The 27,914-nt window shown below is 43.5% G+C and overlaps 1 protein-coding gene across 3 annotated transcripts in view; it reads left to right on the top strand.

The window, feature by feature from the left end:
- The first annotated feature begins 2,065 nt into the window (after positions 1–2,065).
- The window catches only part of arhgef4 (Rho guanine nucleotide exchange factor (GEF) 4), a 71,088-nt gene continuing 45,239 nt past the window's right edge, over positions 2,066–27,914 (top strand). For 2 of the 3 annotated variants that reach the window (XM_047329864.1, XM_035619329.2), the window contains exon 1: positions 9,789–9,916. In XM_047329864.1, the coding sequence (XP_047185820.1) occupies positions 9,908–9,916 (9 nt within the window). In that variant the 5' untranslated portion in view covers positions 9,789–9,907. Of the gene's footprint in view, positions 2,416–6,159; positions 6,193–9,788; positions 9,917–27,914 lie in introns of those variants that run through there. The other variant, XM_035619328.2, reaches the window with a different exon arrangement.

The raw sequence follows: 27,914 nt of genomic DNA, 5'->3' as shown, positions 1-27,914 counted from the left end.
TTTCATCAATATCGGCCACTATGTATGCAAAACAGAGAGAAGAGGATCACAGACACGATAAAAATCTGTAGAACACTTATGGGAAAATAATGGCAGAATATTACCAGCTTATGTTCCAGAGTGTGGTGCGTCACACGACTTTGGACTTGAACCGATTCATCTGATGATTTTAGATTTGACTTCACCAAACCAAGAACGACTTGTGATCAAGTTTGACTTCAACAACAAACATTTGGGTCTTTACACGCTAGTTAGTCACTCTCTGTCAGTTTAGCCCATCGTCTGCAGATGGACTCACAACACATCCAGGCACGTGTGCGAGCAGATGAGTCCATCTGCAGATGATGATGCTAAACAAGTCATGTGACCGTCTTAAATGTTCCCCCTCTCTCCTCAGACTTCCTGTGTGGATGGCGTCGCTGATCCACGCCGCCAAACGCCTCCGGAGTGACCCCGCCCGCCGGAAGAAAGTCTACAGGCTCCTGCAGAGGAAACTGGTCGGTTCATTCACGCAAACCAACCAATATTTGGACATTTGATGGTCATGTAATAATTATAATAATACTATTGATAATAGTAATTCTTATCATGCATCATCATTGATTTATCCTCAAGGATTGTTCTTCCATATTCACAGCCACAAGCAATCATGGAATTTTGTTTTTATTCTTCTCCTTTATCCTCCTCTCACTTTTATTCCAGATGTTTCACAGGGTCGGCGTGAGCGAGGGGAATCCGCGTCAGCCCACCTACGTTTACCCCGAAGAGGTGAAAATGTTGATCCGTTCCGTTTTCCCACTGGACGTCTGTGACTATCCCGATCCCTGCCACGACCAGGTGAGCGTGTGACGTCATTTCAGATGTGAATGTAGAAGCTGCTCAGCTCCACACAGGTGTACACTGTAGGTCAAATCTCACAAATCAACACATGTGAATGTAAAAATGTACAGTAGAGAGTTTGAGCGAGGATGTGGTTCTCATGGACAGAGAGTAGTTTCCTCTGACAACGTGGAAAAAACACAAAACCTTAAACCAAATTACAATCAATTTGTGCAAATTTAATTGAGCTGCTTTATACAGTTTGTACATAAAAAATAGAGAAATTAAAATGACGATGTGTGACTGTGTGTGTTGTTCCAGGTGGTGTACGTCACTGCAGAGGATCTTTACAAAGTTGACACCAACTAAAGAGTGTGTCTTCATTTGTCTTACAAGTGTTTGTGTTGATAATGTTCAACTTACTGTTATGGACTAGTATGGAAATAAATATGTTATTTTTTAATTTTGGGAGGATTATTTCCAGGCTTTTTCAGGTTTATTATAAGTATGTTTCAATGTGTTTGACCTGATGCATCATAAGGACAAAAATCATAAAATCCATGATTGGTGGTTATGTTATGATACAGCATCTGCTGTGTGTTTGAGTCAGTTCTCTTAGTTAAAATAAAGCACAGTTTGTGTGTTTCAGTTGTGTTGACTCGTGTGAACATGTGTTAATCCCTTTATTTAAACTTGTAGCAACGTTTTATCCTATTTCTATCTTGTTGTAACAACATTTAGTTATATTAATAGTAATAGTTTATACATTTTTATTCATAGTATTGTATTTTACATTTATTTAATTAATTTATTTAGAACTATAGATGGATAGATAGATAGATAGTTACTTTATTTATCCCAAGCTGGGAAATTCCAGATTTTAATTTTTCCAATTTATATATATTTAAATTTCCCATGAAAAGGTTTGTGTTTTTATTCTCAACTCTTTTTTTATTATCCCTGGAATGCATTGAAAAGATCTATAGGGATAACATTTAATATGATTAACAGTTTTTTAATTATTATTATTTTTGACTTTTTTGGAGTGTGTTAAGTGATTCCGCCACCGCGTGGCGCTGTAGGCCTCCGTTGACGTCGCAGTCTGCGGGAGACGCAGCAGCAGCAGCAGCTCTGATTGGAGGGGGGGGGGAGTTTTTTTGGACTTTTAATTTGAAAAAAAAAGAAAAAAAGAAAAAGAAACGCGTTGACACTCGGAAGTTTCCGGACTCAGTCGAGACTCGGACGAGCTCGTGATTGGCTCGGGGGCTTCCTCGGCCGCGCGCAGCTGGTGTAATCAGGAGGAGCGGACAGTAATGGACGAGCCTCGGGGGACCAGGACCAGGACCAGGTAGTTCCCTCCGGCACCAACTCCCAAGCGGGACTTGTCGGTGAACTTCGTCCGGAGCTCAGAGGGAGGGAGGCGGGGAGCGACACGCCATGGAGGCGCCGGCTGGCGGGAGCAGGGACTCGGCCGCCGAGGACCGCGGAGAGGAGCCGAGCGGCGGAGGACTCACCTGTGCGCCGGAGAGGTACCGGGCCGCCAAGTTCAGCCTGGCCGCCTACCTGCTCTGCTGGGCTCTGCTCAGGTGGTACCAGGTGAGGAGGAGGCGCCTAATTCTTTTATCTATTTATTTATTTATTTATTACCTGAAATCTGTTGCTGGGGGGAAAAAAAAGTGTTGTGTGAACTTTGTTTGACACGGTGAAAGTGTTGTGTTTCAGTCAATTGATGTATGGTAATCCTGCACACACACACACACACACACACACACACACACACACACTGATCCCATCGTGGAAGATGTTGAATTTAAGATGGGTTGTCAAATGATTATCATTTGATTTAATAGTGATTTTTTTTGGGGGGGGGGGGGGCTGCTAACGATACTTTTCAGTATCGATCAATCTGCCGATTATTTTCTCGATTAATCGATTAGTTGTTTGGTCCATAACACTGTCGTAAAATGGTGAAACGTGTCGATTGCGTTTTCCCCACAAAAACCACCAAGATGATGTTTTGTTTTGTCCACACACCAAAGGTATTTGGTGTACCGTCATAGAGGAGTAAAGAAACCAGGAAATATTCAGATTTAGGAAACTGAAATCTCACAAAAACTACTTGAATCGATCATCAAAACAGTTGGCGATTCATTCAGTAGTCGATGACTAATCGATTTGCTCTTGCAGCTCTATGGATTTTAGATATTTCTAAAATAAAAAAGTAATTGAAGTCACAGTTTTCTTTTTATTTGCTTTGACTATACACTAGGAATATATTCATCTATAGCTGAGAAGGTCTGGACACTAATTCATTATAAGCGATGGGAGTCTGGTATAACATGAATATAATAATAACAAACATATTGCCCGCAGCCGTATTTTTCCAGTTCACACATCCCTATGTCTTCAGTTCAGTGTTGGACTACGTGGTACAAACGTATTGGTACATGATGATGTGGCCAAACGATATTTACTACATTTAACTGATTTGATACCACTTTTTAATATTTCTCAGACGTTACGAATAAGTGGAGTGAGCATGTGCCTCCCTCTTAAAGGGGCAATATGTACGTGTTAATGCCAAACACAAAAACTGAGTTCATCTACAGGATGTGAAGAAATAATATTTTTGACGTTTTTTTAAAAATAAATCTTTGGTTTTGATTCGATCACAAGTGAACAGCTCTGAGTTCAGGTGTTAACGCACCCCAAGACACATTGACGTATTTTAGGCCACATCCACATTACTACGTTGTTTTTTTGTTTTTTTTAACGCATCAATGTTGCTACCTTTCCGCCTGCTGTCCACTCCATATTTGGAAAACGCTGCTTGCCCCCCGTTTTGGTCTGAAACCTCAGGGGGCGGTGTTGTAGTATGGACGGGCAAAAAAGCGGAGACGGATGGATGATGCTGCTGCTGCCGATGGAGGACCACAAGTGTCATGGAAACGGTGGAGCAGCTCAACGCCGGAAAGGGAGGCGACATTTGAGCAGAGATGCTCCTCTTCATGTCAAGGGAGCATCTAACTGTCAAGGGAGCTTCAACCCTCAAGGGAGCTTCAACCCTCAAGGGAGCTTCAACCCTCAAGGGAGCTTCATCCGAATGCGACAGCGAGAAGCTTTCGATGGAGTTTACTGAAGATTTAACACACTTGCTGGACGTTGGTTTTTGGACATTCACGTCGTTCCCCCTCCCCCGGCTCCAGAACTGTTGGGATTTTGATTTCAGATTTAGTTTTGAGTTTTCCTCAGGTATATAATCATTCACATGAGTTCAATTGCTAAGCAGGAGGAAGAGATTTTTTAGGGGAAGGTTGTTGCGGCAGTGGTTCCACTGGTCTTAACCCCAATTTTCCTTCTGCAACAATGGAACCAGGATCTAGGTGGTATTGCATTTTTTGCAGATTAAAATTTATAGATTTGGATACACGTGCTAATGCAGATTAGTCGGTTTGTCTGCATACTTTGAGGCGACGAGGGGTGAGTTCAGGCGAAGCCTGTAGCAGGATGTATTTAAAATCTGTCGTGTGTTTCTGTGGAACTTGAATTGCTCACTCTGCCGAACTCGACTCTGCATTGAACGTGTGTGAATGTGTGTCATGACTCACTGCACATCGACTTGACAAAACCATTATCAGGCTTTAATAAGGCGAAGGGCGTGTCAGTAAAGGGGTTGATCCTCGAGGTGGAAAATGTTCACGGACCTGGCTCCTGTTTAAAAAAAAAAAAAAAAAAAAAAAAAAAAAAAAAAAAATGCTGAGCGCAGGGACAAGCAAAGTCATGTCTGTAAATTTGCCTCCAGGCTCCTCACGGCTCGGCGGCCACAGAGACTCACATCCACCTCTTCTACGCACTGTCCGATTCTTATCGATTCACTTCGTGGAGGTCCGCACACAAGCAGCATGTGCTTATCTTCACTGATATTCCAGATGAAGTTTTTTGAGTCGTAATTTGATTCGAGAGGTTTTGTTATTTCCACCTTGCAGGATAATGCAGGTGTCGGTCGGCTTGCTCCACACGAGGAGCTCGTCTTCTTCCCTCACAACTATCCAATGTTGGGAGAGGTGGACTGCCTGTGATAATTCTTGTACAGTAACACATGGAGATATGGGAAAGAAGACTTATAGACAGTGCATGCTGGGTATACTGTACATCGCCCCGCTGCCGCTTTGCATTGTAGAAAGTAGAATCCATGACCACCACCCCACATGTGCATGATCCGTTCTGAAACGCGTTTCCACGGTAACGACGGGGCCGAAAGGAGCAAGGGTCGGTCAGTTCTGCTCGCAGCTTTCATTTTTATTTGTTGTCTTGTCTCGTCTTGTGCTGGAATCAGGTGGAAACGTGAAACTTGGCCCCCATAGGTGGAAATGATGAGCAAATGCTTCCCGTAAAAAATTGTCACCGTAAATCTGGTTTGACTTGAAATTTGATCCAGATATTCTTCTACTTACATAAAAGTACAGCTTTGTATCATCATTTCCTATTATTATTATTATTTTTTTGGGGATAAACTTTGTAATCCAAAATGTGCAAAACAAGACTGGGGAAGCAACAACGATCAAAATTCATTCCACAATGGTTTTATTTCTGATTAATTGCCCACCACAAATTAATCAGATAGTCAATCTTTCCCATTGATTTGGGTAATTAGCTCTCCTGCTTGGGTCTTTTCATTTTTTTTTGCTATTACAGCCTTTGACATCAGTAAGCAGCAGCTCGAAGTAACGCCTGCTGCAGACATGGCTACAGTCTTCTAGCAGTTCGTTCCCTGTGACCACCCTCACTTTAATGGATGGCCATGGTGTCGTGTTCAGTCGCAAGTCTTCTTTATGTGGAATCCTTGTTTTCCCAGCATCAAAGCTCCTCTGACGGGAACATATGTGACAACGGCTGCGTCTTAAAGCCTTGCGGTGGTTTTATACGCAGTCAGTAGGAAAACCAACAGGCCTTTTATTTTTTTCTTCTTTCTTTTATGAGGCGACACTGCTTCTTCAGAGAGTTTGTGGGGAGATTGTCTCACCACATGTTTTCATTTCAGCAGCTGTGATACAATGAAGTTGCAAAGTGAATATTCGTGTATTTTTAGAAAATGAAGCAGCCTCGTTAGACCTGAAAGGGCAATAAATAATGTGGTTTGCAAAGTTTTCATGGATGTTTCTATGCTTTTATATTTGCTGTGACATTGCGTCACTGCAACTGCTGTGAATGCAAAATCAACTACAGCAGTTGATATTCAAAATCTCAGTAGATTACTCCGTGAAAGATTCATCTTTAATGTCCCAGCAACAGAAATCTTGTGCTGATCAGTGTGTTCTTTTTCCTTTTTTCTGTCCTCAGAAACTCAGAAACTGCCAGTTTGCTCCTCTACAGGTAAGTCGGCAACAGAAAATGTATCTTTTAAACTTCTCTTTTTGGCTACTGAGCTGAAAGGATAAGTGATGAAGTGGGGCAAATACTTTGGGACTTTGACCTTGAAAGGTATGTCGTTGCCTGTTCAAAGCTGTGTTTAAATGTGCACTCACCCTCGCTGTTGTGGTCCTGGGCCTACCTGAGCTGATCGCCGCTCCTAAACCAATACTAATCTCAACATGACATGCAGCGTTCACCTGTCGTTGCTTCTGTAACTCAATCGCTGTGATCTGGAGTTACAGTTTTTCCTCCCATGTTTCTACTTGTACTTTTAATCTATCAGCCTCACTGTTTTCTGTGTGAAGTAAGTGCTGATCAAAACCCCAAATTTTCCATATTTGTCCTCTCAGATACTCTCTGACCTTATGAGGGTCTTCGTCACCTTGGTTACAGTATAAAACACATGGTAAAGGTTGTGGAATGGTCAAGTAAGAAATGGGGTTTCACATGGGAAACAATCGGTAGTCCTGTGACTGATTCTGTGTGAACGTCGTCTTTTGTCGACCCGTCCATTCGCCCCAACCTCCTCCTAACGCTGACCACGTTGCTCTCTACTACACTACATCACCATCAACTCCCCCCTGTGCTCCCCTCAAGAATTACTATGGCAACTAGAAGTCGCCTCGCAGTAAACCGTAACCATGGGTCGCAATAACCTACGGGGCCAGACATTCTTGAATATCACCACTATACCCTTTTGAAAAACATGCAACAAAAAGGAATAAGATTCTCAAGGAGGTTATTGTTATTCTGTGGTCATTGGAGCTTTGGGCAGTTTGCATTATTGGTCGGGCTTTAACAGACATATTTATAGATGTCATAGTCTTTAATGAATGATCAGGACGTCAATAGAAGATGTGTGATAATGGAGCCTCTGTTGTTTTCTCTGGCTCGTGGCGGCGATGCCGGGCGTGATGGTTTTCATGCCTCGATGGAAGCACTGCAGCCTGTTTGGTCAGTTTTAATATGAAACAATTGTTATTTACAGCACATAGAAGCTAAAACAGTGCTGTGCAACAGATTTATTTTAATCCAATAATATCCTTGGCACAGAGGACAAAACAAACAGTGGTTAAGCTCAGGGCCGCAGGCAGGTAACAAGATCTTTTGAAGGAGACAGGTTGGCTGAAGCCTTTTTTATTTGTATTTTTTTTTAGCCAAGGTGTGTGTTGAACTGGCAGAGCCGTGGTGGTTGAACCAGTTGAATACTGCAGTGTCTTTTGAGCTTGATTTGTGCGTGCGTGTGTGCGTGTGTCTGTGTGTGTGTGTGTGTGTGTGTGTGTGGGGGGGGGGGGGGGAGTTGGTGGCAGGATGAGAGCGAGCCAGAAGCCACGCCCCAGCCAGCAGCACATGCAGGCAGTAACAGGTACAAAAAAATTAGGACCAAGCAAAACAAACACAGACAGGAGCTCCAGGACTAGAAAAAGTCCATATTCTGCACAGCAGACATGAAATTCGCTGCACTGATTCATACTCTGAAATAAACAAATGCTCACGACCTTTCCGGCAGCACCATCTCCGGGTCCATTTTTCAAAATCTGTGAAATCCAATGCTGAGCTATGACTCAAACCTACAGTGGGACTGCTGGTAACTCCATGTATATCATAAATCCAGTGTACGACGTAAAGCACATTCTTTTTTGTGTGCACATTTTTCATCAGATGGAATAAAATACGTCCGAAAACGGCCCCTGGGTGTGTCGATTTCCCACAGTTCTTTTTCTTTGCTTTTTCAACCGTAGGACCAAATGCTTGTAGTCAGAAATAGTTTGGTCAGAAAAAACCTCAAACCTAGCAACTGTGTTGCCGATTCCAGACGTCTGCACAAGCCGGGGGCCCAGTTTTTTTCTCTCCTTGGTAACTGTACGTCTTCTTTTCAGTGGCAGTCGCTCAGGGCGCTGCAGTCGGTGGCGATCTGAGTTTGAAGGCATCTCAAAGGGCTGTTGGCGTGTAAAGCTGCCAGGACGACGCTGGTGCCAAGTGCTAAACTCCACCATCTTCGTGGGTCCTTCTTTTTTTAAATTTTTTTTATACAGGCCAGCATGAGGGAGCACAGTGCGGGTGGTGGTGTTTTTCAGCCGTTGTCTGTCTGCAGCACATTACAGCAGATTGTCTCTGCCAATGTGGGAACTATTTTTTTTTTTGGTAATCAGTAAACAGAAATCTGAGGCTGCAGTTGACTCAGACTACCCATCACTGGACTGTTGGAGACTGAGAGAAACGTTGCTTGGTCTGATGTAGGGCTGATCAGAGAATTTTGCCTTTTTTTTTTTTCATAAAAACTAATTGAACCGATTAATCGATTATCAAAATAGTTGGCGATTCATTTAATAGTTGATTACTTATCATTTAACTGCTGCAGCTCTAGTCTGATGTATCTAGATTTCTGCTGAGGCTGCAGATGGTCGGCTTCAACGGAATGAATCCATAGACCCAGCCTCGTCTTGTGTCAACAGTCCGATCTGCTGGTGTGGGGGAATTTTTTCTCTGTACTCTTGGGCCCCCTTATCTCCAATCAGTGGTGGTGATTCTGAAACACCAATGCATTCATCTAAGCCTAGAAGTGAAATGCCCCACCCATTGTCTTTTGGGGAAGCGGTGAAATAGGGAAGTTTGTCAGATTCTCTTATGTTTATACGACTTGCAACCTGGATCACAACGGCATGAGTCGACATTATCCTTGTTGATAACAGCACTTTGAGCTCCTCACCCTGAACGTGATGTCAGATGGAAATGGCTGCCGTGTGAATATGGTGAATTGATAAACATGTTTTCATGCAAAAGAGAGCTTAACTACTGTACGTGCTCAGATATTCAGGTTTACAAGCACAGCCTTGATGTTCAGAGTTCAGCAGCCCCAATAGATCCTGTAAGTTTTCATTCCCAGCGCAGGGACTTGACCCACATGGAATGAAGGCAAGGTTCCTTAGAGTCACACTAAGTCCTGGAAGACTTCTGAATAGTTCCTGCTGTGCAAACAAGCGAGGAAAAAATTGGCTCATCATTGACGACTCCTCATAAAACTGCCTCGACCTGCTGCTGCTCAAAGGGATTATTTTGGGTCCCCCAATTTTCGCCTGCAATCCAACTCTTAAGGATTTAACCTACCTAATCTCAATGGTGGCAGTCCTTGTCTTCCCAGAATTATAGGGTGTGATGGCGCCATCTATTTCTAATACTGTCACATTTGTAGTATGGATCTGAAACTCTCCAACTTTCAGAATTAAAAGGTACTTGTCAGATGTTTGAGGATCAGAGCGACTCCAGAATAGACAGGATATAAGGTCAACTTTTTTATTTGGAGAGGGAATTAAAATCCAAGAACGTTGGGGATTTCATTGAAGTACCAGATGCTCGTGTGATGGTTCCAGTAAAAGGAAGAGTTCCTCAGTGTTCCTGATGGGATTATAATCTGTTTGTCATGCATCACCACGTTCCTCCAAGTAAAGTGCTGGCCAGCATTAAAAAACGCAGCTTTACGAAACAGTTTGGGGTTGCTGGACAGCACTCCCTCCCTCCCACATTCTCATGCAACTCTCTTGTGTGGTCAGACTGCACGAGTTCAGGCTGCTGTGGAGGAGAGACGGATTCTTCTGTGAAGAGAGACAACGTTGAGTTTCCGCTCGTCTGCATAGGCCAACACAAGCCACCACAGGATGTTTTTTTAAGCTCCTCTATGGCACAGGTGAGGCTGTTTTCTCTCTCTGTGTGAACATGGGAAAAAGCTGTGACGGATCAGGAAGTGGAGTTCAGGTCCACTGAGTCTTCTTTTTATGTGACAACAGTCGGGCTTTGTTGTGTAATGACCGGCCTCATTACTTCCACTACGTTTCATCTGTGTTGACTTTGTTTGAGCAGAGCTCCACTGGGTCGCACATGCTCTCTGATGGCCAACTGAGCTCTGACAGCTCAAAAAAACCCCAAAACACATGTTCTGCTGCTCTTCATATTCCCATCCTGATTTTTTTGTGGACCAAGGAATTTTCCAAAAGTTCATTCTACAGTGGCACTCACTGTAATCCACTCTGGATTAGGGCTGGGAGCCAATGTCATTGAGTCAACGGAGTTGCGAAGTGGGAGGAGCTGCCTCCGGAAGTTTTTTTTTCTTGCCATCACTGCCCATTTACATTTGAAATGCTTCTTGTTTATTCTTTGGGCTTTAGATCACCTTTCACATGGACAGGCTTTGTTACAGTAGTTGGAAAGCAAAATTGTCGGAATTCTATATTCTTCATCCATAAACAGTTGAAAGTGCTGCGTCAACATCTACAGTTGTGGCAGTTGTAAATCATTATTTGTTTAGGTTGCTTATTTGGCAATCTACACATTGTCCCACGTGAACATCTTGAGTCTATGTTGAAACCATCTTTATACGACCATCTTTATTTTCCAGCCTCTTTCCAAGACATTATCAAAATGCGAGCAGACATTTGAGGTGGTCTGTGACCCCTCCTCCTCCACGCACTACCTTTGTTTGTAGAAGTGTGCATGCACAAAAATTGGTGTCTGGGGTGAACCCGTGACATTCCTGATGGGGACGGGTTGGTGGGGTGAAAAAGAGTGGCGGTCTTTAGCACACAGTTGCAAAGTTGACACAGGAGAGATGCTCAGGAATTTGTCTCATTTCACATCCAGCTAAGCCGAGAGGAATGGATGGTGAGGAGATTTCTTTTGCTGCCCCCATTTCCCATGCCCCCCTATCATTGGCGTGGATTCAGCCAATGATAAAGGCTGTAGTCTTCCCACTTGACTGGGGTCATTTGACAATGTTCAACAATGATGGCACAACAATTATCACAGTGAGAATTATTATGTACACAATGTAATTGTTTTTCTATCTTACTGGAAGATAATTCCCTGTTTATTTTGGTGGCATTGAATCAGATGAAGTCAGTATTTTATATGGAGTCCCTCAGAGGTCATGTCTTGGTCCACTACCATTTAAATTTATATATGCTCCCACTTGGGAGTGCTTCATATCACTTCTATGCTGATGACACACCGGTATTGATATATTATCTATAGATACGAATAGAAGTTCTAGATCCCTGAATCGACCCCTACTGAACAGTGTTGAGGCAACATTTCTAGGAAAAACATTATATAAATGTGTTCTGCATTACCCTTTACATTTCAGGAAACCTTTACATTTCTTTACGCCACATTTCTGTTACCCACCCACCACTCTGACCGACACACCCTCTGTCTTCACTACACTATATTCAAATATACCTCTTTCTCGCTGCCATTTTCTTTGCCCAGATTCTGCTAATGTAGCACAGTGGTATATGGATATAATACCACTTGGCTCCACTGCTTCCTCCCACAGGCCTGACCACAGTCCTTCCAATTAGAGAGGCGCAAGTGTTAAAGGTGAAGTCAGACCGGGAGCAGAGTTCACCCACTGTGGTGAAGGAGTTACACATAAATACTGTAACTCTGGGCTGGCCCATTCTTATTTTTTTGCCCATCCGGTTCCTGTGGTAACTCTGCTAATTGAAGCTAAATAGCACCAGTGTGACCACAGAGTCAAAAACTTCCTCCGCCTATTTGACTTGAATCTCAAACAAATATCACAACATCCTTTCTCACACTGCATAATATGTGTGTTGAGTCTTCTGTACCATTCAATACACTGAATGGAATTTATATGCATTCCACAGAAATGTACAAATATATGTTCAGAAAATACTCTAAGTCTAAAGCCATCTCTCCAACATCTAAATCTATTCATCAAATCCTTTTATAGATTAACAAAAGCAGTTGGAATAAAGTGGATAAAAATGTTAGGGCCACAATATTTCTATCTACTTCCTGTCTTAAAGTTATTTACAGTATTGTTTTTTACTGTACTACTGTATGCTGTGTTAATGTTTACAGCTCTCCCAGATTTGCTGAATTTCTGTCTGCCGGCAACGGAACATGTAGTCTCTGTGGTACATGTGTCATACATGTGTTAAATATCTGGTGCAGGAGCTCTTTGTGTGGAGATACAGGCGGACATGGGCTTTTGAAGTTGTTGTTGTAGTACGGTGTTTACCTATATAACAACATGTGGTAGAACATATCAAGGTCGTTTATGACAAAACCATTTGAGACGGTTTGGTAGTAGTAGTCGTGCAATCTTAAACCTCTCAGGTGGAACTTCACCACCTCATCTTTGTGATGAAGCTCGGTTTGTTGTGGTAGCTGTTTTGGTTTGAAGGGAGGAGAGAGAGTAAACCTGATCCTGTGGCTGTGCCAGTGGGGAAAAGACCTGACTATTGAACTTTGTCTGATTGTAGGGTTCCCTTTTCTACTGCTGGCCTAGTTCCTCGGTCGGACTGTGAGGAACATCCAGCCTTGCATGGTCCTGTCGTGACCTTGAATGACTGAACAGCTGCAAAATGTAGAGGTGTGTGTCTGTCCAAAACATGATACATCCTTTTCCTCTTTGTCATTGTCATAGAGCTCCAATAGTGTCCAAAAACTATTAAAAAGACATGAAGGAGGATTCCTGTTGTATTGACTGACATGTTCCATAATTTCCATGAAAACACACGTTACCTCTGCTTTTTTTGTGAAATTCTATATTTACAAACAGTTTTTAAAAGAGTTCAGGTTCATAAATTTGATTTGGTGTATTGCTTGAAAAGGTTGACATGCTCTAAACACATCGGTTTTCTCAAGACTGTCCATTATTTAAGGCCCATCCCACCTAATGAAGCCCAGTCTGCTCTGATTGGCCAGCTGGCCCCCACTCTGTTGTGATTGGTCAACAGCTTCCAGCGCAGGTAGGAAGTTCTCTCGCTTTAACCGAATTTGTTGTGGTCATGCCAGACTAGCCTCCGCAAAATATGCTTTATGCACGACCCTAATATGGTGATGTCATAGTCTTACTTAAGTATTGGCCGGACTATTGACGAGCCTTTTTAACTTTGCAGACCTTTTAGATGTACACAAATCCTAAATGACACACTAGAGAAAAGGGAAAAACTGAAAAATAATATGTCTGCTTTAAAGATTATGTCCACAGTCATGCTATAGGGAAGTTAGACGTTATTGAGAGCTGGACTTACACATTGTTGTTGGTCTTTACAGCAGCTGAAAATGATAAACTTAAAGAATAACGTCCAGGAGATAAATCCTAATGTTTTGACGTGAGGACTATTGTTGTCTGTGATTTTCATGTTATGATTTTCAGTCTGCCAAACGCCCACAGAGTCAACAACAGTGACACATGAGATTTAAAAAAAACGTATCACAGGACTGTTTTACTGGATTACACACACACACACCTATGACATCACCCGTGTGAGAGCGAGCCAGTGCTTTGGAGTATAGCACCGGGGCGACTTTGATCCACCTCTAACCCACATTCTTCCAGCAGCTGAAAATAGAGAGAAAAGAGGGAAAAGCGCCGGTAGGTGAGCGCGGAGAGAGGAAAGGGGAAAGCCAAAGAAAGCATTCCTCACAAAGGAGGATGAAATGAGCCAGAGGGAGCATAATGACTGACTGACTGCCTTTCTTTTTCTGGACCTGTGGTTTTGGTTTCTTAGCCTGATCATTAGGTTTCTCCGGGCCCTGCAGGCCCAGCAGCAGCACCACAGTGCGTTAGATGGAGATAGACGGAGCGAGGAGGAACAGGCCATAACTGACATGATTCCTTTGTGTTCTTTCTTTCTCTATTTTATTACACACAGCGCGATAATGAGCTTTGCTCCAGTGGCTCTCGGTCGCAGCTTCGCCTCTCGCCCGTCCAGTCCGCTCTTGACAATGTCCAGCTGGTGCTCGCTGTCAGCTCTCATTAGAACGCAGACCACACACTCTGACCGATTCAGAGGGCGAACACAAGTGTTTGCTGTATCCCGCTGACGGACGATGATTAACTGCACCTTTTTTAACAGGACGAGCATTGATCAATCGAGCATGTCGGAATCTCTGCTAGGAATTGTGCAGAAAGTTGAATAAATATTAACCATATTGACCATTTGACCATTTGACCTCTTTTTCTCCATTATTTTACATACAAATTGTTTTCATATCGGTGCATATCGCACATCATATACAAAGATGTGATATATATCTGTAAACAATATATTGGTTGGGCTCTAAGGGCCTGTTGCAAAGTATGTGCTTTGTCTTCAGGGGCCACAAATTGGTGGGGGAATAATCTGTGGCATATTTAGTGTATTTATTGTCATAATATCCAATAACCTTCTAGCTATTTTAGGCCAACTACTCAGAACATGCCACTATCTAGATACTGTAAGAGCAAAAGATGTTTCTTCCTTAGTGCCAAAATTGTTAGTTGTGACAGACTAAATTATTCTAATATTGATTAGTCTACGGAAAAGTTTTGTTTAGGAAATGTAAAAAAATTCAAATGTCAAGAAAAGCCCAGTTTTTCCTGCTCAAAGCCCAAAGTGACATTTTCAAATCTGAAGTATCTGAAGTCAGAAATTTTGCTTGATAAATGACTGGGATTATTAATCATCAAAATAGTTCCAGATTATGCTCCTGGACCAATTTTCATCGTTCCGCTCATGATCGGTTGGGATTTTTTTCCTACTCTTGAGACACTTGATAAACTCCGAACCAGATCCTGCAAACGGATCTCAACGTAGGGATCTGGTGGTTTATTCTCAGCCTCATCGAGAGGCCGAGCTTTGGACGACTGATTTGAATGTCCCTCTCATCAATAATTCAGTCCGAGGGGAACAAAGCCCAGCGTTAAGTGGCTTCTTGTGGAGAACGGAAGGGGTGGAGAAAGAAGAAAGAAAAAAAAAAGAAAAGTGGAGGGGCTCTGCACAATCACTGACGGTCTTTTGAGGTTGACAGAGTTGGCCCGCGCCTCTGCGGCGCTTGTTATGCTAATGAAGGAGTTGGATGCATGATGATTTCCTCGTGTAACTGTTGGTTACCCAGGAAATATGGAAGGCCCACTGTCGTTCACTCACTTGTGTGGAGAAAAACAAGAGATCGGTGCGATTCCAGGGCTCCGGACCAACTTTCTCCTCCAGAAGCACTGGTGCTCTCGGCGTAGGCGTAGAGACGCAATAAATCCTACTTTCACGGCAGTTCGAATCATCTTTTTGGATGCCGGATGTATCGCATTAATAACTCGAACCTAATAAACTGACCTGTGTAGATTACTCGATACAACTTGCGCGGCTGCTTTCCCAAACGATTGTTTCCTCGTGCTTTGATTCAGATGCTGTGATTTACTGCAGGAAAAATCACTTCACAACTCTGAACGTGCCAAAGTCTTGTTCCGCCTGTAAAGAAGGAGGCAGTCTTTTATCAGCCTGGGTCAAACCAACTCTTAACTCATCTCTTCCTCCATTAAAGGACTCGTCTGAAGAGTCCGTGGCCCTTTGTTTTTTCCTGTATGTGACAGGGAGCAAAGAAGAAGGTTCAAGTGTTTTTCCCATGCTCTACATCTTGTTTTTTTCTGTACAGAAGTCTGTAGCGTCCTCTCCATCTCTGCTCTTAGAGCCTTTGCGTCTGTTTAAAACACTCTTTGTCAGCACTGAGCCCCTCTGTTTTGAATGGACGGCGAGTTTAGCATGTTGCAGCGGCACATGCGCATTATCATGTATATGTGGAGGGCTCCATCTTGTCCACCCTGCAGTGAAAGTGAATCTGTGATATCATGTGTTGACTGTGTTGAAGTACATATAATGACAGATGATAATAAGTATGATAATTAATAATCATTTTTCAGGACTTTTACATGTAAGAACTTTGACAGTGTGGTATTAGTACTTTTACTCAAGTAAAAGATGTGAGTATTTACTCCACCACTCGCGCCACATGCAAACTAACATGCTTTAGTTACATAACTTTCCAAATAATGTTTATGATTCTGTTTGTTAATTCTGTAAATTCTTTAGGGTCGAAAAAGCCTAAAGATATTTTCTCAACCCAGCTCAGCCAATTCATTTGCAAAGGGAATTAAGTTATGTCAGGTCAGGCCTCATAATAAACACTGACCTAAAAAGGCCTTTCTCTCCCCACGCAGAGTCAATACAACAAACAACAACATCACAAACTCACGGAAACGACTCTTTATATTATCGAGATCTGAGCAATTAGGACCAAAAGAAGAGCAGTATCAGTAAAATCAGGAAGTCCCAAGGAAACTCTTAACAGTCCCGCTCTCAGCTTGTTCAGCCAGAGAAGGCTTCTGATGTCTACGCATGTTTGACGGCAGTTAAATATATTTCTTGAAATATTGATACGTTCCTTCTTATGTGTCTCGAATCCCCTTGCTTATCCTGGACAGAACTTTTGTCTGCCACAGACAGATTTTATTATTATTCTGTCGTGATACGCGAGGCCACATTTTTTCCTGCTTAATCAAAATTCCTGGGGATAAATCCTTTTCACCACATCTGCTTCCTTCGCGCAGGAAAAACAAAAAAGCGCCGTCTGAAAACAAGGCATTAATGTGTGAGCTTGTGTGTGTGTGTGTGTGTGTGTGTGTGTGTGTGTGTGTCTGATTGACAAGTTCCAGGCTATATAAGACGTTGTGGCTGGCACAGAGCAGGCAAAGCCTTAAGCCTGTTTTGTCCCAATTGTGTGCCTGCGAATTGCTCGTGAAGAAACTAACAGAGCCACTTAGCTCCGAGTCACATGATATAATCAGCCAGACAACCCTGTTGTTCATTAAAAATTAAAAAGACCATTATCCGTCAGATTCCACCGAAAAACCTCCATTGTGTTGGAGCCAAAGTTTAAATACTTTGACCTGGGATTTACAAAATATTGAATTCCAGTTTCGCATATTTTCAGACGCACAGTTGTTAATTTTTCTCTGCAGTCGGTCACATGACGGATACACGTGCTGATTATGTTCTCACAGCGCTACACTGTGTTCCGGAGGTGAGGTGAATTCAGCTTTAACGGACTCATGAGCTATTTTCAGACTCATGAACTCTGGAAGATGTAAGGACAATTGGATCCAGGTCAGTTGAGTTCACACCAACAGGAACATTTCTGGAACATTCGGGTGAGGTGGCGCTGGCAGGAAAAGTTCCTGAAAATGTCCGGAGCATGTTTTGCGTTCTCGCATACCCTTTGAAAAAATTTCAGGAAAACATCTGGACCTCTGTGCATGTCCGAAAGCTGCCATGGAGTTTTCCTTGAAGATGGAGCATAAACATCGCGAAATATCCAACTCTCATGTTCTCTCGCTGTTCCCCCTCACGTTTCTGTCAGGCTGGATTTGGAGCCTTTTTAGGGATTATAACACTTGTTCTGGTTCAACTGCGGTCTTGTCTTGGCTGTGTTATAGTGTTGTGTTCAGAAAAAGCACTGTGGAGACAGTGCTTTCCAAAGGAATGCCATTAGCCAGGGGAATGAGAAATATCCTTTATCCGCCTTTTCCCCCTTAGACCACACAAGCTCATTCTAGTCTGTCGTTTAAACGACATTTGAGAAATGATTCCTTATTATATAAAAGGTTTGGGACTGAGTCTCCCAACATTCATTAGTCCGACATGGTCACAAGCTACCGTTTACAGCTGAGAAACAAGAATCATTTTGTCTGAACGTCCAGCTCTTCAGTAAATTAAGCGTAACTTTCAAAACAAGTTTCCATTTGCTGACTAACTGCGGAGACACGCCGAGTCTTTCTGCTGACAGATACTGGTCTGTCTGAGCAGTCCGGTCCAGTTCTGTTCAACTCTTCTGATGTACCAAACATCTGAAAGGGATGTCTTTGGCGCTCGGGCCACAGCAGTCTGTAATCCTGTCAGGCAGCCAGCAGCCTGGCCAGAACACAGCCATTTATTTCAGGCCTTCTGGGAAGAGACGGGCTGGGTTGAGTCATTGCTGCAGGCCCAGCGGGGAATTCTGGTTTTTCGGGGGGATGCAAACGACATCGGGCAGCTGCACAGTTTCAAAAGAGCTTTGTTTCTACTCGGTGGATCACCATGTTTGTTCGTAGGGGGACTTCATCAGGACCGATTCTCAATCGTTTACGTTCAGATTGCTCATTCATCCTTGGGTTCATTGAAGCTTTCCGTGTAGCCAAGGTTTGGATACTGAAGAAATAACACTAGTTAGAAGTTGTGACAGACCAAACTGCATTCTGGGACCGTCACACATCGTATCTAATGGGGAGTCTAATGGTGACATCACCATTTTACGGAAGTACATTTATCATGTCAAAAAACTCAAAAACATCCCCCTGAACAGCTACAGTGCTGCTGTTCATGTCAGTTCCAGTATTTTTTTTGGGACAGATCAATTTTGATGTTATGAATGTGCAAAAGTAAAACACAGTGATAAGAAATGGTTCCGTTCCTCCTGCAGATTGTGCAAAGAAGTTGCTTTTCTACATTTGACACAGCAGGGGGTGTTGTTTGTCTCTGTCCTGTTATCTGTCCTTTGTCGTTCTCCTGCAGATTTGTAAGTCCCAAATCTGAAATGAGTCTTTTCTAACTACGAGAGCCTTTGAGAGGATTTCACTGTGTTCAAGCACATAGTTTAGTTGTGCATTGGTGTGTAGCAGCGGTAGCACAGGCCGTGCTGGCCCTTTGTTTTCTTTAAGCTCTCGGTTGCGGGACAGTGAAGTCATTGTTTCCTCCTGACTGCCGTATTATTCGTGATGCCGTGTGAGGACCACGCTCGTGTTTTTGTGAATTAAACGACCTACACACGATTCTAAAAAACTATTTGTGCATTCTGGTGCCAAAGACCGTCACGTGTTCATGCATGTGATTTTATACGTCTGCGATACCAAGTCCAGTTTAATACGTTTTCCTGCATGTTTATTAAATATCTGACTCTAGCAGTTGCTGCAGCTAAATCTTACGCACCTTAGTTTTTTCGTGTGCTGCAACAGGTCCTGCTGCAAAACAATCAAGTGGCTGATCTTAAATCATTTTTTCCTGATATAAACAAAAGTGTAACGGAGAAGGTGACTCATGGAATTGACGTGATACCATCGGCGAGAGACGAGACGCATCATGCTTTTGTGTCAGGGTGTGTAGTGGTAACCACATAAACACAAAACTAAACAAACACACAATTACTGCAGTGTTACAGACAGTGGGACTCTGTCAACTGACAAGGTACTTATTGTTATGATCTGCTCCTCTAATCTAGAGCCACTTCTTAACTTTTGGCCTCTGTTTGAACCTCATCACCCTGCACGTCGGCACATCCGTGCAAGAAGGGATATTTTCTCTTGGGAGGGAATCTCCAGACGATTAATAATGGAGGTCACGGTCAAACACACATTTTCTAAGATTTATCCACAAATAATAGACAATATAAAATCTATCGTATGATAAGTGACGTAACAAGGAAGTCACATTTTTCTGGGTATCCTATCCCAGGTACCCATCCCATAGGAATAAAGACTCGACCTAAAGCTTATATGTATAAGTGGTAGTGGTATGTGGTAGAATATTGTCGTTCTACTGCCATTGCATAATGACGTCGTTATGAAATGGCTGATTGGTATAGAGTGCACGTAGGGTTTGCATTGCCCCTATGTCCTGTTTTAAAGTCCCCCCCCCCCCCCCCCCCCGTGAATCTCTTCTTTGTTTTTTTTCTTCCTGTCTATCTTTGTTGAGTTTCCTGTCACCCTGACGTGTTTCACCTGTGTCCAGTTATCCCCATGCCTCCTTTTAGTCTCCGTGCTTCCACTCCCACTCTGTGACCTTGTGCTTCTGCCCAGTTCCTTTTTGTTCCTTGAGAATTTCCGAGCAGGGACTGTGTTGTTTGCCGTCCTTCCAATATATAAGCCTTATTTTTATTTCTCACTAAAATAATCTTCACTGCACCACCCTGCCTCGGCCCTGAGTCGGCATTCTGGGCCCTGAGAACTTAAGCTGATATGACCTGTCCTGGCAACGTTTTTCATTTGAACTGGTCGAAGTGATGACTGATGCTCAGTCATCAAAAAACATCATACTGTACGATCTGATCCACAGGTGCTCCTCCGGCGTGGCCTCGCTCCTGCTTGTACAGTACAGTCTCCTCCACCTGTGCGGTTAAGCTGTGTTATGTAACTCGTGGCGGAGCAAGACTCCCCCTCCTCCGCCTTTCTCCCTGCGATCGGGGCTAAGTCTGTCTAAAATAGCGGCAGGTGGTAAAGCTGGTGGCTCCATGCAGGACCCAGAGACCTGGAACAGGAACTGGGGGTATAGAAGCGAACTCCCGGGGGAGGGGTTGGGGAGGTCTTTCCCTCTCTGACTTTAATTCTTCAAGAATGCTCAGTGTTATGTATTTCCTCCACGCCATCTTCCAGGTAAGCCTCCCTCACTTCAGCTTAAAGAGGCAGATCTAAGAACTTCTTAAGTCTTAGCTTCGCTGGCTCATGCTGTGTAGAAATTACTCCCTCGCTTCCTTTTGGTCATCATGAGTAGATTGTGCTGTGTGTCTGCAAACTGAGAGCAAATCTCAACTGTCATTTACGGCGTGTGACCGAAGTATCAGGCTGGAACATGTTAGGACAAGAAAGACCGATCGGAATATCGTTCATCCATCACTCCACTGTGATGGTGCTCGACATGCACTGCTGCCGTTTGCGGTTTGCTTTTACCACATGCAGTGATGCACCGCTGTCAGCGTGTTTACTCCCCCCTCACCTCCACCCGGCTCCCCGTCCCCCATCCTCCCTCAGCTTCTTGTGGTGAGCACTTATCTGAATGATAACAGCGAGTTGAAATAATGCATTGACAGAGAGCACATGTTAAAAATTTGTACATGAGGGTCAGGAGGTCATTATCATCTTCGCTGACTTTGACAGAAGTGTGGACACTTGAGCTTGTAGAGCATCTGCGACGTCCCATCTGCTGCACTCCGCAACCCATTTCTGTTTACTTCATACTTGCCATTTGTTTCATCAACTACATTCCCAGATGTTGCTACTTGGTAAAGATTAAAAATTAATTCCACAAAGCTACCAGGCTGCATGCATCAGATACAAAGCTTTGCAAAGTAAAATAATACACAGGGCTTTACACCGCATTGTGTGGGGAACAGAATCACAGTATGAAACTCACGCCCACACGGTTGTGTTGTGGAGGGCACAATGATGCTTGTGTTGTCAGCGGCGGTAAGAAATTTGAATATGAATACTGTACAGATTGTCAAAATCCCTAGATTGTCACCTGTGGACTTGGCCTGGCAGCCAAGTGGATAGCGCGACTCGGCTGGAAAGCAAAACGTAAAATCCAAACTTTTTAACTGGCAGAACCAGCTGCTGGAGAACTTGCTGGACTTGATGAGCTCCTCCCTTGAAAAATCTGTGTATTACTCATCATAAGTCTGGAATAATGTGGGGCTTTGTTTTTACCTTGCTGCGTTGATGATTCGTCATAGTGTTCACATCAGTTTCTTTTAGAATACTAGATAGGGGATTCTGTTGCACTTTCAATCATCAATCAAGATCCGATGAATGTGAAGAGATGCACGTCTGACGGGAACTTCAGTCTTCCAGAAGCGCTCAGACGCCCCGGAGCCTCCTGACCGTTTTTTTTTTTTTTAATCAGTCAGCGTTTTAACAAGAGCGATTGGTGTAACCGCCAGGGATGGTGATGGTTTCATTACTCTCCCCACGCCGCGGACAAAGAGGGAAAGATTTAATAACTGCGGAGCGAGCAGCGCGTCCTGCGAGGAAATCACTCTCGGTGACAAGTGAGCTGTTGATCAGCCTGAGAGCGCCCTGCCCTCCTGACCCACTCTCGCTGCCAGAACCAGTCGCCCCTCTTCACGGCACTCACCCAGACGCACAGGGGCTAATAAAAGAGAGATGCTCCCCAAATTTCTAAAACTGTGGGAACTCACCGCAGGGGTCTGATTAGGGCCGGTTCAAATCTCCTGCGTCTTCTCAGCAGCGAGCTGGTGAAATATTTTACAGATTAAATCAATGGAGTTGAACGTCCAACCGCCCCTTGATGCATTATCCTCTGATCGCTGGGCGCTTGATCCTGAACATGCTTGAACAGAGTAATACACTTTAAGAAGAGGAAGAATAACAACAAACGTTGTTCGCATTTGTAGTATTTTAATTAACGACAAATTGAATACAGACGATCTATGTCCGGTTCTGGTGATTTGAGTTTGTCAGACGGAAATTCTTCTTCTGATTCAGATCTAAAACACTCGTCTGGATGCCATTTTGTTTTGAATTGAAAACGTATTGGCATGGATGAAGCCTTATTGAGTGTAGGTTTCCGTGGAGCGTTACTGGAGAGGAAGCACATGGACACACACACACACACTCAGAAAACACACCACCAACGCAGTTTTGATTTATCTTTTATGTATTTAACACGTGAACATACCAGTAGGATTTGTAATGATTAGTTTGGAAGACGATCATGCATCGGACTGAAGAGTGAAATGGAAACTGGAATCCTATCAGTCAAGTAGTGGATGTTCCCAGCTGTTAAAACCTTAGAAATATTGTTAACATATTTAGATTTTTTTCTGGATTTTTCAGTGAGGGAGAATGAGAACATGGTGTTATGTCTTTGTGGGACAACATATTAAGAAAGTACATTGTACTTCTATGCCTTTCTACCTTGAGCCCTGGCACCAAACACATTGCAAATTTTGGGGTGCAGTGTGGAATGCTTGTATATTATAACCTATATAACCTAAAACTGAGAGAAAATATACGTTAAATATATCAAACTTGGCAGTGCTAAAGAAAACACTGTGTAGCCACATTGTCGGACATTGTACCCAGACTTTTCCTCTTACTCCGCTGCTTGACCCCAATGAGCACACAAAGACTCACTTCACAGATTAACCTAAGGCAACATTTGCACAGTCATCAAATTCCATTGCGGAGGAAGCAGACATGCACACTTTGTCCTCGGAACAGTCGCCGGCCATTACGCCAGAATGTTTTCATGTCGGTTGTTTTGCCATTTATTTTAATTTAATTTATTGCTTTGGGGGGGGACAAAAAGGCTAAACACACACCCTCAGTCTGGAATACAAAAGTCCTTCCAAGCTCCTTATGTGTAAATTCAATGGGATTTCTGATTATCAGCCTCATTGGACACAGCTACTAGCTGAATTTTCCTGCAATGTTAAAAACTAGAGGAAATATACATTAGGTTCCAAGTGAAACCTCATATTCTACTAACGTTAGATTACAGGCATAAGCAAGATTTGTTTCTCCTCTTTAGACGATTGGATTTAAAGCTGCATCAATTGAATAATGACTCTAGGAGGCAGAAGGTTCCAAAACATCTTCAAAGCATTTGAACATTAATGCTGCACCAACAACTAATTCATCTACAATCGGTGCTTTCCAATATATTTGACTGGCCAGTGCTAAAGTTCACTGGAATTGCTTCAAAGCAACTTTTCTTTTTGCCGGATGACCGCAAAGGTCCTTTTTGGTTGGAACCCTTCGGCACTGGCGGCAGCACAAGGACAATTCAGTGGTTTCATACAAGCAACTGTCCAAGCTGGTAATGATATCACCACATTAATTCCTCAACAAAGCACTGATTTCCGTGAAGGGATGGATCCTCTAGACTTGGCGGAGGTATGGACCTTTTACTTAGTAATGTATCATCTTGTCCATGTTGTGCTTAAGAGAATCAAGCTATCTTGTATGGTGTGTGTGTGTGTGTGTGTGTCTGTGATGCAGAAGGAAATTGCTGGCCCGAGTAGACTAATGCAGTCTGCAGGGAATCACTTGTAATTATTGGCTGCTTCTTTCCCACACTGTGTTATTGGTATTCTAACCCAGACCTCTGTGGCCTGCTTTCAGCGGTCCCTCCCTTTGTGCCGTGTTTCCATGGCAGTGTCCTCTGGAGGGGAGACGAGCTTGGTTAAGTGAAAGGGCCGTGTGTGTGTGTGTGTGTGTGTGTGTGTGTGTGTGTGTGTGTGTGTGTGTGTGTGTGTGTGTGTGTGTGTGTGTGTGTGTGTGTGTGTGTGTGTGTGTGTGTGTGTGTGTGTGTGTGTGTGTGTGTGTGTGTGTGTGTGTGTGTGTGTGTGTGTGTGTGTGTGTGAATCAGTGACTTCCAATGTTGTTGCACTTACTGGACTTTTCAATAAATGTGCTGTACGTTCTTCAAAAATGATGTATTTTTAAATGTTTACCACTTGGAGGCAGCAGAGTCTAACACAATGGCTTTGGTTAGTTGATGGATTAGTGCTGTCAGTCGGATGAGACTATCACCTGGTACACAAGAGATTCGTCTCGGGCTTTACGGCTGTAGTTGCTCTCCAGAATCAACTTGACCCCGGGATGACCTGGTCTAACTCTGGGACAGCACACACACACACAATCTCATTGAACATCTATACGTCTGTGAAGTTTGTCGAGAACAACCATGACTCGCCGTCGAGGAGCTGGTTATGTCCTCTAAGTTTTGACATCAGCAGTCGGCCTTCACGCTGTATTTTGACCTTTTGAAATGAATGAGTCGCAGCTCAATAGCCACGCTAAGTTTTTTTGTGCCGTCCCTCTTGGTGAGAAACAATATTGCCTCTTCAGTTTTGTGTAAGCGTTGAATGGAAGTCTTTGTCACAAACTGGAGCACTCTGTTGCCACTGCCAACTGCAAATGTGCTCTGACAAAAACTCACTGGTCAACATTGACCTTTTCACTTATTCCCGTTTGTCTGACATAGGTTCCGACCACATAATAATGAAAGCTTTATTGTCTTTTTGAATATGAAATGATGAGCGGTGATGAGAGGTGCTGCTCTCTCTCTCCCACCTCATGAATACTGATGGTGCTTTGTGTTCAGCATCGGCAGAGTTAAACTGCTCTCTGCTGGACAAAACTGGAGTGCAGTTTTTTTCGCCTCTGCCCTCTGTTTTCTCTGCGTCGTGACCTGATTTGAATTCACGTCTCAGTGACAATCAACTCATTTAGGTATTAAGAACAAAAAGATGAATAATGCTGATTTATAGATGATTTCCATTTAATGAATGAATACATAATGTGTATTGCCATATGACCTATAGGATGTACCAGACCTTCATCGTCATGGGAACAGTAATGACCCGTAGGAACAGTGGCATGGATAAAAAGAATCCAGAACAACCTTGACGTGAGAAACAAACGGTCTGTTCAAGGCAGGAAGTGTTGTACCTTCATTCTGCCTAAATGGTCTGTATAAAAGGTAGCGGATAAATCCGTTCAGATACTTTTGCATGTGTCTACAACATGGCTGCCACCATGTGCCGTGTCCCTGAGCAGCAGCTTCCTAAAGTCCTCATAAATAATGGAGCGACTGCTGTGGAGACAGGGCTCCATCACGTCAGTCCACTTTGTTTCCTGTGTGTAACCACTTTCAGAAAACTCATCCGCCATCAGTCTTTATCTTTTTTACACCAGGCCAAAACCACAAGGTTCTGCTATAGTGAGGAATTCATCCTCAGTGTCATCACATCTGTTTCTAAGGCAATTCATGGAATTGAACTGAAAATATATAGATGTACATTTTATTTTGTATGTTTTCCACATATTTTTCGTAGTATTTGTACAACTCCTACCACATTTCTACATATACCTTCTGCCTGAATCCCGGCTGTGTAAAAATTTCCACTGCACGGTGCCCACAAAAATTCCACAATGGAAAAAAAAAAGATGTACACCACGCTGCTAACAATCCCACAAGGCAACGCCTCTGAATTATATAGACGAGAAAAATGACTGCTTTGTGACGCGAGGAAGCAAAAACGATGACGATGCATCGTCAATCTGAAATTGTTTGTCGGGGGAGAATTGCTTAGTGATTTTGGACATGGCTGTAATGTCACCCAAAATTTGTCACACGTGATGTCATAATGATGTCATTAATTTGACCCTCAGTGCCCACTGAATCATCTCCAGTGGTAGAGTGCATTGTCCATTCATCTGCAGGTCGTTGGTCCGATCCCCGGCTCCTCCAGGCGGCACGCTGAGGGTGTCCTTGGGCAAGACACTGAAATTGCCCTGATTTTTTTAGAATGAATGTGTATGTGTGTGTGTTTAAAGCGCTTTGAGAAGTCTCCATGTTACCATCTCCCTCCCCCTGTCCTCCTCACTGATTAGATGTGTAGGAGTGTCCTCACCACTGACCTTTGATGTCGTATTTAATTTTTTCTAGTGCCTCTTTTTCCTTACATGAAATACACATTTATGAAAACAAATAATGTCTTTTACGTCCAGAAGGTTGTCACGTGATCTGCAGCTCCACTAATATTGCCACTTAAGTCCCTTGAATATTTATCTCATGTCAAACTTATCGGCATATAGACCGAGGTATCATATTCAACCCTGGGGACCCCCGCCACCACCACCACCTCCCCTACTTTACTCTACTATAGGCTCCAGGACGGAGATCAGGTTCCTCCTCCACTTTGCCGAGATGCAAGACAGTTGGTGACAATCAGAGTATGACCTCAGAGAGCAGGCGAACAGGGGGGAGGGGTGAGGATGGTGATGAGGGAGCAGTGTTAGATTGAGGAGAGACAGAAGGAGAGGAAAGTGAGGAGGGAAGAGTATAGTCCTTTGTCAGCCAGCACTAACTCCACATTCTCTGCCAGATGAGGTAAGTTCCGTTTGTTGCTTCCTTTTAAAAGCTCCGAAAAGCAATCATTATTGATTCTGATATAGGAAAAAACTGATATGTCTAACTGCACGTGAACAGGTGGAGGAGATGTCAGGTTCAGCTCAGGGCGCGGTGAGGTGAAGGCTCGGTCACAGCCGGCGCCGCGGAAAACGAGGAATATTGTGTCTCTGAAGAAGAGAAAGATGAGCCTTGTCCATTCTTGCTCAAGTGGTGCGTGCGTGCGTGCGTGAACGAACCCGGTGGAGCCCTGTCGGCACAATGGAGAGCTGTCCCCGGGGCCCTGACACATCAGCGTGGCTGCGGCACCCACGGGCCGCATTCCCTCCATGCAGGGGTGTGGGCGGACTCTCTCCGGGCCGCCGAGAGGAGACACTGGCTCTTCGGGAACGTTAAGACTCACTAAGAGTGCCGAGGCAACAGTTGGTGCTATAGAGACAGAAAGAGAAAGAAGAGAGGGTCCCGAGGTCAAGGACTCGTCTGTAAGCAGGTATCCTGGCTTTGTGTGAGTGTCTTATATATTACAAATGTTTTTTTCTGGTAGACGAAAAAGCCGTCGTCATTTTTTTGTGCCAGTTAACCCGTCACAGTGAGTTTCTGTTTTTCGATGCTCAGATTCTCACTCACGTTAACTTTAGCATTTTCTATAGTTCCTGAAAAGCCTCAAAAAGCATATTTATTCATTTATTATCTTAATTTGAAGTCACAAAGTGTCTTTAAATTTAAAATTGCACTCAGTAGAGCACTTGCCTCGGCCAAAGGGCCAACAGTCCCCATATTAAACCACATTTAAATTCGCTACATCCGGCTGACTGACTGGGGGAAGTGGGGATCGAACCGCTGACCTTCCGGTTAATGGACGACCTTTCAACCTCCTGAGCCACAGGATGGTATCAGTCCCCTACATATGCCTGGTTTATTTAATCAAGATCATCCAGATTATCCCCTGGTGAAATTGTCCAAAAAAACCAAACCCCTATCTGGCAATTTTAGAGAAAGTGATTTAACGGGTTCTTACTCGACCCATGTCATGTCATTTTAGTTGCATCTCTTGTCTCGTATTCTTAATGGAAAAACAGTTGATGGCAAAATATATACTGTCACGGTTTACATTTAACGAGGAGGCTTTATAATGAAAACAGGACGAAACTGATG

Source organism: Scophthalmus maximus, chromosome 21, assembly GCF_022379125.1.
Source record: "Scophthalmus maximus strain ysfricsl-2021 chromosome 21, ASM2237912v1, whole genome shotgun sequence".
In the NCBI taxonomy this organism is placed as follows: Eukaryota; Metazoa; Chordata; class Actinopteri; order Pleuronectiformes; family Scophthalmidae; genus Scophthalmus; species Scophthalmus maximus.
Note: the sequence above shows the minus strand (reverse complement) of the source record. Positions and strands in the feature narration are given on the sequence as shown.